Source organism: Melopsittacus undulatus, chromosome 17 (genome assembly GCF_012275295.1).
Source record: "Melopsittacus undulatus isolate bMelUnd1 chromosome 17, bMelUnd1.mat.Z, whole genome shotgun sequence".
In the NCBI taxonomy this organism is placed as follows: Eukaryota; Metazoa; Chordata; class Aves; order Psittaciformes; family Psittaculidae; genus Melopsittacus; species Melopsittacus undulatus.
Genome location: NC_047543.1, coordinates 5,074,642 through 5,090,168, shown reverse-complemented (window position 1 = coordinate 5,090,168; position 15,527 = coordinate 5,074,642). Strand labels below are relative to the sequence as shown.

Here is a 15,527-nt window from a genome sequence, read left to right as displayed (position 1 = left end):
ACATGTATGCGTGTGAGTGCACATGCATGTGTGTATGCACATGTAGGTGTGTGCACATGTATGTGAAAATGCATGTGTGTGCACATGTATGTGTACGTTTATACACATGTATGTTTGTGCATGTGTGTGCACATGTATGTGTTTGCACATACACGTATGTGCACGTGTATATGTGTACATGTATGTATGCGCATATATGTGTGTGTACACGTGTATGTGCGCACATGTATGTATGTGTACGTGTGTGTACATGTATGTGTGTGCGCACATGTATGTGTACATGTATGTATGTGCACATATATGTGTGTGTACACGTGTATGTGCTCACATGTATGTGTGTACATGTATGTATGTGTACGTGTGTGTACATGTACGTGTGTGTACATGTGTGTGTGCACGTGTGCGGGGGGAGCTCAGGCTGGGGGGAGGTGGGGGGAGCAGGGGATGGTCAGGGCGGGGTGGAAGTCGCACATGTGACGTCACACCCGTCACGTCAGAGGCTGTGAGGCTGCGCCGGGTGATGTGGGGGGGGGTGCAGGGTCCTGGTGCCCGCACGTCCCCATCCTCGGGGTGCGGGGGTGACCCCCACATCCCCCCCCACATCCGGGTCCCCCCACGGCCCCACTGTGCCCCGAGCCCCCATTTCCCATTGCAGTTTCCCCTCCTGCCACCCCTGGGGGGGACGAGGGGCACCCCAGGGAGTGAATGGGGCCCTATGGGGACGCCACGAGGCTCCCTTTGGGTGTGGGGTGGGAGCAAGGGGACGTGCCAATGAATGGGGGACACGGGGAGAGGAGCGGGGGGCACGGGAGGGGCACAGGATGGGGGAACGTGGGGGTACAGGGATAGGATGGGGGGGAAGTGGTTACAAACATGGGGGCCATATAGGGACAGGATGGGGGGATATGGGGACAGATGGGGGGGATGTGGGTACAAACAGGGATGGGAGGGGGGACATGGGGACAAAATGATGAGGATATGGGGGGATGTAGGTGCAGATGTGGTACAGACGTGAGTACGGGGATGGGAATGAGGGGACAAAACAGACACGGGGGTGTCAGTACCGGGGGTGTCAGTACCGGCGGTGTCAGTACCGGGGGTGTCAGTACCGGGTGTCAGTCCCGGGGGTGTCAGTACCGGGGGTGTCAGTACCGGGTGTCAGTACCGGGTGTCAGTACCGGGGGTGTCAGTACCGGGGGTGTCAGTACCGGCGGTGTCAGCACCGGGTGTCAGTACCGGGGGTGTCAGTACCGGGGGTGTCAGCACCGGGGGTGTCAGTACCGGGTGTCAGCACCGGGTGTCAGTACCGGGGGTGTCAGCACCGGGTGTCAGTACCGGCGGTGTCAGTACCGGCGGTGTCAGTACCGGGTGTCAGTACCGGGGGTGTCAGTACCGGGGGTGTCAGTACCGGGGGTGTCAGCACCGGGGGTGTCAGTACCGGGGGTGTCAGTACCGGGTGTCAGTACCGGCGGTGTCAGTACCGGGTGTCAGTACCGGCGGTGTCAGCACAGGGGGTGTCAGTACCGGGGGTGTCAGTACCGGGGGTGTCAGTACCGGCGGTGTCAGCACCGGGTGTCAGTACCGGCGGTGTCAGTACCGGGGGTGTCAGCACCGGGGGTGTCAGTACCGGCGGTGTCAGTACCGGGGGTGTCAGTACCGGGTGTCAGTACCGGCGGTGTCAGTACCGGGGGTGTCAGCACCGGGGGTGTCAGTACCGGGGGTGTCAGTACCGGGTGTCAGTACCGGCGGTGTCAGTACCGGGTGTCAGTACCGGCGGTGTCAGCACAGGGGGTGTCAGTACCGGGGGGGTCAGTACCGGCGGTGTCAGTACCGGCGGTGTCAGCACCGGGTGTCAGTACCGGCGGTGTCAGTACCGGCGGTGTCAGTACCGGGTGTCAGCACCGGGTGTCAGTACCGGGGGTGTCAGTACCGGGTGTCAGTACCGGCGGTGTCAGTACCGGCGGTGTCAGTACCGGGGGTGTCAGTACCGGGGGTGTCAGTACCGGCGGTGTCAGCACCGGGTGTCAGTACCGGGGGTGTCAGTACCGGGTGTCAGGACCGGCAGTGTCAGCACCGGGTGTCAGTACCGGCGGTGTCAGTACCGGCGGTGTCAGTACCGGGGGTGTCAGTACCGGGGGTGTCAGTACCGGCGGTGTCAGTACCGGGGGTGTCAGCACCGGGGGTGTCAGTACCGGCGGTGTCAGTACCGGGGGTGTCAGTACCGGGTGTCAGTACCGGCGGTGTCAGTACCGGGGGTGTCAGCACCGGATGTCAGTACCGGGTGTGCGGACCCCGGTGCGGTGCGGGAGGGGCTCCCGGCCACGAGGGGCGTGTTGCGGGAGGGGTCCCCGTGTGCGGCGGTGAGGAAGAGGAAGAGCGAGCGGCGCTCAGCCCCATTGGGCTCTGCGGGCAGCGGGGCGGGCGGATCGCAGGCAGCGGCTCCATCGGCAGCGCAGAGAAAGGGGAAGAGGAGGCGGAGAAGGGAGGGAGGAAGGAAGCAGGGCCGGGCCCCCCCCCCCCTCCCCGGGATGGACATGGCCTGACCGGGCCCGCAGCCCCCCGCGGCCCGGTGCCGGTTTGCGGGCGGCGCCTGCCCCCCCCCCTCCATCCCCGGACCGCATCCCCCATCCCCGAACCGCATCCCCCATCCCCGGACCGCATCCCCCATCCCCGGATCTCATCCCCCATCCCCGAACCGCATCCCCCCCATTCCCCCATCCCCGAACCGCATCCCCCATCCCCGAACCGCATCCCCCATCCCCGAACCGCATCCCCCCATCCCCGAACCGCGTCCCCCATCCCCGAACCGCGTCCCCCATCCCCGAACCGCATCCTCCATCCCCGAACCGCATCCTCCATCCTCCCCATGGCGCTGTGAGCGGTGCCGGTGGTTCCGGTGGGGCCGCGGAGGGCGATGCGCGGCACAGCCCCGGGGCCGGCATGCTGAGGACAGAGGCAGGCGGCGGGGGGGCCCCGTCGGGGGCAGCGCCGGGCGCTGGGGGGCTCCGGAGCGCGTCCCCGCACCGGAACGCCTACGAGGCCACCATCCAGGCCCTGGCGCCCACAAAGGAGGCCGATGAGGACGGCAAGAGGAGCCGGGGTAAGAAGTATGGCTCCAACGTTCATCGCATCAAGAACATGTTCCTGCAGATGGGGACGGCGCCCGGCCCCGAGGGCGCCTGCGACCTGCCCAAGGCCAAGGAGAAGCCGGTGCGGTTGTCCTTGCCCCGGGCCGGCAGCCTCAGCGACAGCATGGAGCAGGGCAGCCTCAAGCTGGGCACCAGCGTCTCCGAGAGGGTCAGTCGCTTTGACTCCAAACCCGACAAACCCTTCTCCAAGCTGCAGGAGACCCGCAAGATCTTTGAGAGGAGCCCGCAGGAGAAATGCAGCAGCTCCAAGCTGCTGCTGCGCAAGGAGAGAGCCGGTTTCCAGGACCGTAAGCTGGATGTGGTTGTGCGGTTCAACGGCAGCACCGAGTCCCTGGACAAGCTGGACACCGAAGCCGTCTCACCCACCGTCAGCCAGCTCAGTGCCGTGTTCGAGAAGGCCGATCTGCGGAACAACCTGCACAAGGGGCGAGCGGTCGGAGCCCTGGGCACCAAGGTGATGGGCAAGCGGCCGCGGGTGTTCCTGCCGGGTGATGGACACGCTGCCCAGCCCCGGTCCTGGCCACCCGAGGAGGAGAAGGCAGCAGGGAAGAGCGTCCGGCCGGGGGACAAGGAGCCGCACACCCCACGGGTGCAGGAGGTCTGCAAGATCAAACCGGTGGAGGTGGAGGAGAGTGGTGAGGATGAGGAGGCAGCGGCGGTGCCGGAACCGGCGCCTGTATCCCAACCGGCCAAGGCACCTGAGGACCTGGCACCCGGTGTGCCCCGGCTGGACAGGGGCTCTGGTGAGGCCAAGGGTGAGGAGGGCGTCAAGGGAGAGCAGGTGGAGGAAGGCAATGGCTACGAGGAGGCCAAGAAGGAGGACTTCTCCGAGGCGGACCTGGTGGACATAAGTGCCTACAGTGGGCTGGAGGACTCGGGGGGCAGTGGGCTGGAGGAGGAGGAGGAGGCCGAAGGGCTCTATGAGCCCGAGTCCGGTTGTGTGGAGATCCCAGGGCTGTCCGAGGAAGAGGAGCCTGTTCCCAACCGCAGGATCCAGTTCAGCACAGCCCCCATCCAGGTGAGACTGTCTGGGGATGGGGGGACAGCAGCTGGGGACAAGGGGGTACCCAAGGATGAGGAGCACCCAAGTGTGGGGGTACCCGAGGATGAGGGTACCCAGGCTGGGGTGTGTGACCCCCACCCCTTTGGGGGGGCTGGTGCTGGGGTTAGGGAGCTGTGGGGGGTGGTCTGTGTGCCCCCAGCCCCTGCCATGGGGCACAGCATCCCACTTGGTGCTGGGAGAAGGAGGGTGACCACCCAGGCCTGGCTAATGGGCCACCTAACCAAGAGCCCTGGCATGGCCTGAGCCCCCCCCCCAGCCATAAAGGGGCCACCCTGAGGCTGATGTGACAGATGTGGGGGTGTCCCTGGCCCCCCATGGTGGTGGATGCAGAGCACCCAGAGCCAACCCATGTCTGTGTCCAAGCCCCACCGCTGTATTGGGTGGGATGCTCAGTGTGTTGGGTGCTGGTTCCCCTGCCCTTGGTCCCCATTGGTCCCTTGGTTCCCCCACACGGGGGGTCCCAGGCATGGGGCAGGGTTTGGGGGCTCTCTTCCCCCCCATAGGCCCAGCCGGTTCCCAGCACCCTCAGGGACGTGCAGGAAGGGGAAGTGGCTTCACAGCCGGGTGGGACGCAGCATTTCCCGTCCCCCCCATCGGTTTGGGGGGGTCCATCAGGATGCTCCCCCCGCAGCAGGGATGGGGATGGGGGGGGGGGGAAGAGGCTGTGCCCCTATTTGGGGTGTTCTCTCCCTCTGGACCCCCCCGGCCGATGGAGCCGCGGTCGCTTTGTGCCGGAGCTGGGTTATTTTTAGGCCCGGCCTATATTCTGGCTGTGAGTCAGAGCAGGGGGTGGCCCCAATGGGGACAGGGGCATGGGGACCACCATGGCCGGGGCAGGACACGGTGGTCGCCGTGTGCTGGTGCTATGGGAGGGGGTTGGTCCTGTGGGAAGCAGCCTTGGGGAGATGCCCCAAACCATGGGTGGGTTTTGGGGTGCTCTGCTCCCCACAGCTCAGCCTTTAACCTCCTGCTTTGACCCCTTTCCCACCCCAGGTGATGGGGGGAGTCCCATGGGTACTGGTGGGGAGGAGACTCCCCCAAGGGTCACCCAATGGGTGATGCTGAGGCACCCGCACAGGAGGGGCTGGGGCACCAGCACCAGTATGGGATGGGGACAGTCACCACCAGCCTCTCCCATGGGTACTGGTGGGGAGGAGACCCCCCCAAGGGTCACCCAATGGGTGATGCTGAGGCACCCGCACAGGAGGGGCTGGGGCACCAGTATGGGATGGGGACAGTCACCACCAGCCTCTCCCCATAGTCATTTGCTGCCTCTGGCTGCTGCTCCTTGGAACCCACTTCAGGCCCTGGCACATCCCAAGACCCCCAGGGCCTGGTGACAAGGGGGGGGCTTCAGGGTGAGCACCAGGGGGGATAGAGGCATGGCCCATGGCTTGTTCACCCCCAGCACCCCTGGGTGCCCCCCGGGTGGGTCCTACCCATCGGTGGGTCTCAAGAGCTTTGTCCCTTGACACCAATGCCCCCATTGCAGCCTTGAGTCTGTGGTGTGACCCTAATCCATCCCCCCCCCAGGACATCTGCCATACACAGCTCCAGGACAGAGATGCTGGCACCTCCTGGGGGTAGGGATGCAGCACTCACTGCCCCTGGCTCCTGGTGGCACATCCGACCTCAGCCAGGAGCCCCCTGCACACCAGAATGGGGTGAACCAGAGCCTGCCCCCAGGCAGGGGGGATGAGGCAGCCCCAGCTCAGGGTGGGCTGCACCAATACAGGCGGGGGGGGGGGTTTGGGTTCCTGGGCTCTGGGCTTCATGGGGGTGCCCAGGAAGGCTGAGGTGAGGCTGCCCCAAAGGGGAGACCTTCCCTGTCCTATGGGGCAGTTGGAGCCATGGGAAGTGGGGCCGGGTGACCAGAGAAGGGGGCAATAGGCTCAGTGTGCCTGCCCCAAACTGTGTGACTGAGAGCGGCCAGGGCTTGCACACCCCATACATCCATCTGTCCATCCATCCCTCTGTCCATCCATTCATCTATACATCCGTCCATCCGTCCATCCATCCATCCGTTCATCCCTCTGTCCGTCTGTCCATCCATCTGTCCATCCATCTCTCCATCCATCCATCCGTCTGTCTGTCCATCCATCGTCCGTCCATCCATCCATCCCTCTGTCCGTCTGTCCATCCATCGGTCCATCCGTCTCTCCGTCCATCCATCCATTTGTCTGTCTGTCCATCCATCTGTCCATCCATCCGTCTGTCCGTCCATCCATCCATCCCTCTGTCCGTCTGTCCATCCATCTCTCTGTCCATCCATCTGTCTCTCCATGCATCCATTCATTTGTCCATTTGTCCGTCCATCCATCCATCTGTCCCTCTGTCCCTCCATCTGTCCACTCATCTGTTCATCCATCCATCCGTCTGTCTGTCTGTCTGTCGTTTCATCCATTTATCCATCCATGTATTCATCCATCCATCCATCTGTCCCTGCGTCCCTCCATCCATCTGTCTGTCCATCCATCCATCCATCCACCCATCCCTCTGTCTGTCTGTTGTTTCATTCATCCATCCATCCATCCGTCCGTCCATCCATGTATTCATCCATCCATCCATCTGTCCCTGTGTCCCTCCATCCGTCTGTCTGTCCATTCATCCATCCACCCATCCCTCCATCCCTCCCTCCCTCTCCCCTAACCCCAGGACATGACTCGTGAAGGGGATTCTCTGGTGTCTCATATGCTCAGTACCATCCCCCTGCCCCTGTCATGGTCTCCCCTGCCCCCGGATGCCCTCTTGGATGTGTGTTGTCCCATCCCATCCTGCAGCCCCACTGAGCATCCCTGTGCACCCTCAGGTCTTCAGCACTTACTCCAATGAGGACTACGACCGTCGCAATGAGGATGTTGACCCCATGGCTGCATCAGCTGAGTATGAGCTGGAGAAGAGGGTGGAGCGACTGGACCTGTTCCCTGTGGAGCTGGAGAAAGGTGGGTCCCATCCTGCCCCTGGGGCTGTGCTGGGCTCCATGGGTGCTGGTGTTGGCACAGGACACGTCTGTCCCTGCAGACTCGGAGGGCTTGGGGATCAGCATCATCGGCATGGGCGCTGGAGCCGACATGGGGCTGGAGAAGTTGGGCATCTTCGTCAAGACGGTGACGGAGGGGGGGGCTGCGCACCGGGACGGAAGGTAAAGGGTTCCCATCCCATAGCCCCCCATGGGGTTGGGTGGTGATGGGGGAGCTGGTGAGGGAGCGGCAGGGGTGGGAATGCCATGACGGGCTCCGTGTCCCCATCCCATAGCCCCCCATGGTTGGTGATGGGGGAGCTGGTGTGGGAGTGGTAGGGGTGGGAATGCTGTGACAGGCTCCATGTCCCCATCCCAAAGCCCTCCCATTGCTGGTGATGGGGGAGCTGGTGTGGGAGCAGCAGGGGTGGGAATGCTGTGACAGGCTCCATGTCCCCATCCCAAAGCCCTCCCATGGCTGGTGATGGGGTATCTGGTGTGGGAGCGGCAGGGGTGGGAATGCTGTGACAGGCTCCATGTCCCAGGATCCAGGTGAACGATCTCATTGTGGAGGTGGACGGCACCAGCCTGGTTGGGGTGACCCAGAGCTTCGCTGCCTCCGTCCTCAGGAACACCAAAGGCCGTGTCCGGTAGGGCCTGGGGGGTGGGAGACCCCAGACCCCCTGCAGACCCTGCCCCATAGCCTGTGCCCAGAGCACCTCAGACCCCAGCCTGGGCTGCCCCCGGCCCCAAAGTACCTCCATCCCCTCCAGTCCCATGCCCTGTGCCACCCCAGTGCCCCCCAGAACCCCACATCAGACCAGGATCTCCCCCAGGCCCCACAGCATCTGCACTGGGAGCAATGCAAGTCCCTCAAGGGTGTTCCCAGCTGCACCACTGGCATGTCCCCCCCTACAGACCCCATGGTTGCAGCCCCACATCCCCACTGAGCCCCCATCCCCACTGAGCCCCCATCCCCACTGAGCCCCCATCCCCATGGAGCCCCCATCCCCATTGAGCCCCCATCCCCATTGACCCCCATCCCCATTGAGCCCCCATCCCCATTGACCCCCCCATCCCCATTGAGCCCCCATCCCCATTGAGCCCCCATCCCCACTGAGCCCCCATCCCCACTGAGCCCCCATCCCTATTGAGCCCCCATCCCCATTGAGCCCCCATCCCCACTGAGCCCCCATCCCCATTGACCCCCATCCCCATTGAGCCCCCATCCCTATTGAGCCCCCATCCCCATTGAGCCCCCCATCCTCACTGAGCCCCCCATCCCCACTGAGCCCCCATCCCTATTGAGCCCCCATCCCCATTGAGCCCCCATCCCCATTGACCCCCATCCCCATTGACCCCCCATCCCCATTGACCCCCATCCCCATTGAACCTCCATCCCCATTGAACCCCCATCCCCATTGAACCCCCATCCCCACTGACCCCCGCATCCCCATTGACCCCCATCCCGGCAGGTTCCTCATCGGGCGCGAGAAGCCAGGGGAGCAGAGTGAGGTGGCTCAGCTGATCCAGCAGACGCTGGAGCAGGAGCGGTGGCAGAGGGAGATGATGGAGCAGCGCTACAGCCAGTACACTGAGGATGATGAGGAGGTGATGGAGACAGCACCCACCCGGCTCCCCATGCAGGGGGTGCCAGGCTGGGGACCCCCCATGAGCAAACCCCATCCCCTGCCCTCCGCAGACGGGTGAATACGCAACGGACGAGGAGGAGGAGATGAGCCCCATGTTCCCCAGTGCTGAGATGGCCATTGAGGTGTTTGAGCTGGCTGAGAACGAGGATGCTCTGTCCCCGGTGGAGATGGACCCCGAGAAGCTGGTGCACAAGTTCAAGGAGGTGCTGAGGGGCTGCAGTGTGTGGGGGTGTGGGGGGGGCTGGGGTACAGGGGTACAGGGGTACCGGGGTGCTGGGGTACAGGGGTACAGGAGTACAGGGGTACAGGGGTACCAGGGGTACAGGAGTACAGGGGTACAGGGGTACCAGGGTGCTGGGGGTGCTGGGGGTGCAGGGGTACAGGGGTACTAGGGGTACAGGGGTACCAGGGGTACAGGGGTACAAGGGTACAGGGTTACCAGGGGTACAGGGGTACAGGGGGTGCTGGGGGTGCCAGGGGTACAGGGGTACAGGGGGTGCTGGGGCTGCCAGGGGTACAGGGGTACAGGAGTACAGGGGTACCAGGGGTACAGGTGTACATGGGTACAGGGATGCAGGGGTGCTGAGGTACAGGGGTACAGGGGTACAGGTGTACATGGGTACAGGGGTACAGGGGTACAGGGGTACAGGGGGTGCTGGGGGTACAGGGGTACAGGTGTACATGGGTACAGGGGTACAGGTGTACATGGGTACAGGGGTGCAGGGGTGTTGAGGTACAGGGGTACAGGGGTACAGGTGTACATGGGTACAGGGGTGCAGGGGTGCTGAGGTACAGGGGTACAGGGGTACAGGGGGTGCTGGGGGTACAGGGGTGCTGGGGTACAGGGGTACTGGGGTACCAGGGGTACTGGGGGTGCTGGGGGTGTGGGGCACTGTGCCCACCATGGGGCCGTGTGAAGGCTGGTTCCTCTCGCAGCTCCAGATCAAACACGCGGTCACCGAGGCTGAGATCCAGCAGCTGAAGAGGAAGGTGAGTGGGTGTCCTGGACCCCTTGGGCAGGAGGGACCCCCTCATTCTGCCCTGACCCCCAGCTCCATCTCCCCACATCTACCCCCAGACCCCTCACCCTGTTCCTGTCCATGCCAGGCTGTGCCTGTTCCTGTCCATGCTGTGCTGTGCCTGTTCCTGTCCATGCCATGCTGTGCTGTGCCTGTTCCTGTCCATGCTGTGCCTTTTCCTGTCCATGCTGTGCTGTGCCTGTTCCTGTCCATGCTGTGCCTGTTCCTGTCCATGCTGTGCTGTGCCGTGCTGTGCCTGTTCCTGTCCATGCCATGCTGTGCTGTGCTCTGCCTGTTCCTGTCCATGCTGTGCTGTGCCTGTTCCTGTCCGTGCTGTGCCTGTTCCTGTCCATTCTGTGCTGTGCCTGTTCCTGTCCATGCTGTGCCTGTTCCTGTCCATTCTGTGCTGTGCCTGTTCCTGTCCATGCCATGCTGTGCTGTGCTGTGCCTGTTCCTGTCCATGCTGTGCTGTGCTGTGCTGTGCCTGTTCCTGTCCATGCTGTGCTCTGCCTGTTCCTGTCCATGTTGTGCTGTGCCTGTTCCTGTCCATGCTGTGCTGTGCCTGTTCCTGTCCATGCTGTGCCTGTTCCTGTCCATGCTGTGCCTGTTCCTGTCCATGCCATGTTCTGCTGTGCCTGTTCCTGTCCATGCTGTGCCTGTTCCTGTCCATGCTGTGCCTGTTCCAGTCCATGCCATGTTGTGCTGTGCCTGTTCCTGTCCATGCTGTGCCTGTTCCTGTCCATGCTGTGCCTGTTCCTGTCCATGCCATGTTCTGCTGTGCCTGTTCCTGTCCATGCTGTGCCTGTTCCTGTCCATGCTGTGCCTGTTCCTGTCCATGCCATGTGCTGACGCTGCTGTCTCCAGCTGCAGAGCCTGGAGCAGGAGAAGACACGCTGGAGGGCTGAGAAGGCCCAACTGGAGCAGAGCGTGGAGGAGAACAAGGAGCGGATGGAGAAGCTGGAGGGTTACTGGATGGAGGCCCAGAACCTGTGCCAGGCTGTGGATGAGCATCTCAAGGAGACTCAGGCTCAGTACCAGACCCTGGAGCGCAAGTACAGCAAAGCCAAGAGGCTCATCAAGGAGTACCAGCAAAAGTGAGGGCAGCGTCAGGCTCTGGGCACCCCTCCATCAACATGGGCATGACCCATTCCCAGGGCATCCATCCATCAACATGGGCATGACCCATTCCCAGGGCATCCATCCATCAACATGGGCATGACCCATTCCCAGGGCATCCATCCATCCCTATGGGCATGATCCATTCCCAGGGCATCCATCCATCCCTATGGACATGATCCACTCCCAGGGCATCCATCCATCCCTATGGGCATGATCCATTCCCAGGGCATCCATCCATCCCTATGGGCATGATCCATTCCCAGGGCATCCATCCATCCCTATGGGCATGATCCATTCCCAGGGCATCCATCCATCCCTATGGACATGATCCATTCCCAGGGCATCCATCCATCCATCCCTATGGGCATGATCCGTTCCCAGGGCATCCATCCATCCCCATGGGCATGATCCATTCTGAGGGCATCCATCCGTCCATGGGGTGTCCGTGGGGTGTCCGTGGGGTGTCCATGGGGTGTCTATGGGGTGTCCATGGGGTGTCCATGGGGTGTCTATGGGGTGTCTGTGGGGTGTCTGTGGGGTGTCCATGGGGTGTCCGTGGGGTGTCTATGGGGTGTCCATGGGGTGTCCGTGGGGTGTCCATGGGGTGTTCATGGGGTGTCCATGGGGTGTCCGTGGGGTGTCCATGGGGTGTCTGTGGGGTGTCCATGGGGTGTCTATGGGGTGTCTATGGGGTGTCTGTAGGGTGTCCATGGGGTGTCCATGGGTGTCCATGGGGTGTCCGTGGGGTGTCCATGGGGTGTCTGTAGGGTGTCCATGGGATGTCCATGGGGTGTCCATGGGGTGTCTATGGGGCAGGGACATTCACCCACCCCCTGTTCCCACAGGGAGATCGAGTTCCTCAAGAAGGAGACGTCCCAGAGACGGGTTCTGGAGGAGTCGGAGCTGCTGCACAAGGAGGAGATGGAGAAGCTGCAGGAGAAGGTGGGCACCGGGCGCCGGGACATGGGCTGCCCCTGAGCCCGGCACCGTCCGCACGGCCCATGGCTTCCTATGGCTTCCTATGGCTTCCTATGGCTTCCTATGGCTCCCATGGCTTCCTATGGCTTCCATGGCTCCCGTCGCCGCTGGATCCCAGGATGGGTGCAGCGGATCCGCTCCGGACGGAGCTCCAGCTGCGGGATCCCAACACTGGATCACTGGGGATCTGCTGTGGGCTCCGGGATCCCACCGGATTCCTGCTCCGGATCACATGGGATCTGCTGTGGGCACCAGGATCCCAGCGGATTCCTGCTCCGGATCACATTGGATCTGCTCAGGCGCCGGCTCGTGCCCTGTCCTCCTCCTGGCACTGGATCCCACACTGGATTGCAGTGGGGTTTGGGCCTCAGGGGCTGACATCCCATAATGGATCAAAAGGGATTGTCTTGGGCGCTGGATCCCAGGCTGCTTGTGCAGGATCCCGCAGTGGTTCCCTGTGGATGGGCAATGGGGCCGCCCTGGATCCTGTGTTGTGAGCTGGATCCCATGCAGGTCATGCTGGATCCCACAACATCGCCCTGGATCCCTGCCTCCGGGATCCTGCAGTGCTGTAATGGGATCACTGCATCCCTGGATCCTGCAGTGCTGTAATGGGATCACTGCATCCCTGGGATCCTGCAGTGCTGTAATGGGATAACTGCATCCCCGGATCCTGAAGTGCTGTAATGGGATCACTGCATCCCCGGATCCTGCAGTGCTGTAATGGGATCACTGCATCCCTGGGATCCTGCAGTGCTGTAATGGGATCACTGCATCCCTGGGATCCTGCAGTGCTGTAATGGGATCACTGCATCCCCGGATCCTGCAGTGCTGTAATGGGATCACTGCATCCCCTGGATCCTGCAGTGCTGTAATGGGATCACTGCATCCCTGGGATCCTGCAGTGCTGTAATGGGATCACCGGATCCCCCCGGATCCTGCAGTGCTGTAATGGGATCACTGCATCCCCGGATCCTGCAGTGCTGTAATGGGATCACTGCATCCCCCGGATCCTGCAGTGCTGTAATGGGATCACTGCATCCCCTGGATCCTGCAGTACTGTAATGGGATCACTGCATCCCTGGATCCTGCAGTGCTGTAATGGGATCACTGCATCCCTGGGATCCTGCAGTGCTGTAATGGGATCACTGCATCCCTGGGATCCTGCAGTGCTGTAATGGGATCACTGCATCCCCTGGGATCCTGCAGTGCTGTAATGGGATCACTGCATCCCCTGGATCCTGCAGTGCTGTAATGGGATCACTGCATCCCTGGGATCCTGCAGTGCTGTAATGGGATCACTGCATCCCCTGGATCCTGCAGTGCTGTAATGGGATCACTGCATCCCTGGATCCTACAGTGCTGTAATGGGATCACTGCATCCCCCGGATCCTGCAGTGCTGTAATGGGATCACTGCATCCCTGGATCCTACAGTGCTGTAATGGGATCACTGCATCCCCCGGATCCTGCAGTGCTGTAATGGGATCACTGCATCCCTGGATCCTACAGTGCTGTAATGGGATCACTGCATCCCTGGATCCTACAGTGCTGTAATGGGATCACTGCATCCCCTGGATCCTGCAGTGCTGTAATGGGATCACTGCATCCCCTGGGATCCTGCAGTGCTGTAATGGGATCACTGCATCCCCCGGATCCTACAGTGCTGTAATGGGATCACTGCATCCCCTGGATCCTGCAGTGCTGTAATGGGATCACTGCATCCCTGGGATCCTGCAGTGCTGTAATGGGATCACTGCATCCCCTGGATCCTGCAGTGCTGTAATGGGATCACTGCATCCCCTGGGATCCTGCAGTGCTGTAATGGGATCACTGCATCCCCCGGATCCTACAGTGCTGTAATGGGATCACTGCATCCCCTGGATCCTGCAGTGCTGTAATGGGATCACTGCATCCCTGGGATCCTGCAGTGCTGTAATGGGATCACTGCATCCCCGGATCCTGCAGTGCTGTAATGGGATCACCGGATCCCCCCGGATCCTGCAGTGCTGTAATGGGATCACTGCATCCCCTGGATCCTGCAGTACTGTAATGGGATCACTGCATCCCCTGGATCCTGCAGTGCTGTAATGGGATCACTGCATCCCTGGATCCTGCAGTGCTGTAATGGGATCACTGCATCCCCTGGATCCTGCAGTGCTGTAATGGGATCACTGCATCCCCTGGATCCTGCAGTGCTGTAATGGGATCACTGCATCCCCCGGATCCTACAGTGCTGCTGTGGGTTGTGGGGGGGTCTCAGGGTGCAGTGGAGCAAGGGGGATCCCCGGTTCCATCAGAGCCCCCACATGTCCCCCACTCCTGTCACCTCCAGAACACCCCCTGACACCCCCATAGACTCAGCCCTCACTGCAGCCCCCATGGCCCAGCCTGTGTCCCTATCCCTGTCCCAGCCCTTGTCCCTGTGTCCCTGTCCTGCTGCCCCCATCCCTCTGTCTCCCACCACCCCCATGTCCTGTCCCCCTTGTCCTGCCCTTCCCATCCCTGTATCCCCATCCCTGTATCCCCATCCCTGTGTCCTCTCTTCCCTGCTACACATTCTCATCCCTACCCCTGTGTATCCATGTTCCCTATCCCTGTGTGTCCATGTCCCCTATCCCTGTGTGTCCATGTTCCCCATCCCTGTGTGTCCATGTTCCCCATCCCTGTGTGTCCATGTTCTCTGTCCCTGTGTGTCCATGTTCCCCATCCCTGTGTGTCCATGTTCCCCATCCCTGTGTGTCCGTGTCCCTGTCCCTCTGTCTGTGTCCCTGTGTGTCCGTGTGTCCCTGTCCCCGTCCCTGTGCCCCCCCCGTCCCTGTGCCCCCCCCTGTGCCCCCCCCTGTCCCTGTGCCCCCCCTGTCCCTGTGTCCCCCCCGTCCCTGTGCCCCCCCCGTCCCTGTGCCCCCCCCGTCCCTGTGCCCCCCCTGTCCCTGTGTCCCCCCCGTCCCTGTGCCCCCCCTGTCCCTGTGCCCCCCCCTGTCCCTGTGCCCCCCCCGTCCCTGTGCCCCCCCCGTCCCTGTGCCCCCCCTGTCCCTGTGCCCCCCCCGTCCCTGTGCCCCCCCCGTCCCTGTGCCCCCCCTGTGCGCCCCCCGTCCCTGTGCCCCCCCCGTCCCTGTGCGCCCCCCGTCCCTGTGCCCCCCCCTGTCCCCCCCCCCGCCCCCCCCTCTGAGACTTGTCCCTTTGCTGTTTTTCAGATCTCTGACCTGGAGTCCAAGCTGCAGACACTGAAAAATTCCAACCCGACCTAAGTCACCCACAAACCACAGAGATCGGGGGGGGGTCCCCCCAAACCTGCCCCCCCCCCTCAAACCGCAGAGATCCCGGGGGGGGGGGTGTCCCCCAATCCTGTCCCCCCCCCTCAAACAGCAGAGATCGGGGGGGGGTCCCCCCAATCCTGCCCCCCCCAATCCTGTCCCCCCCCCCAAAGCCCCTCCCCCCCTGGGGGGAGGTGGGACCCTCCAAAGCCTCCTGGTGCCCCATTATGGGCACAGCCATGGGGGGGGGGAAGCTGCATCTTGGTTGGGGGGACAGGGAAATGGGGGGGGGCACATCCCACGTGAGTGTCTGTGTCCGGTGTGAGTCTCGTG

General features: G+C 62.6%; 1 protein-coding gene across 1 annotated transcript; it reads left to right on the top strand.

Annotated features, from left to right (window-relative positions):
* The first annotated feature begins 2,817 nt into the window (after positions 1-2,817).
* Positions 2,818-15,213, top strand: LOC101877250 (neurabin-2). Its single transcript, XM_034070345.1, has 10 exons — positions 2,818-4,167; positions 7,022-7,154; positions 7,234-7,354; positions 7,717-7,821; positions 8,647-8,782; positions 8,874-9,026; positions 9,760-9,813; positions 10,707-10,936; positions 11,807-11,903; positions 15,135-15,213. The coding sequence occupies exons 1-10, from the start codon at positions 2,941-2,943 to the stop codon at positions 15,186-15,188; spliced, it is 2,310 nt and encodes a 769-aa protein (XP_033926236.1). The 5' UTR covers positions 2,818-2,940; the 3' UTR covers positions 15,189-15,213.
* Positions 15,214-15,527: the final 314 nt, after the last annotated feature.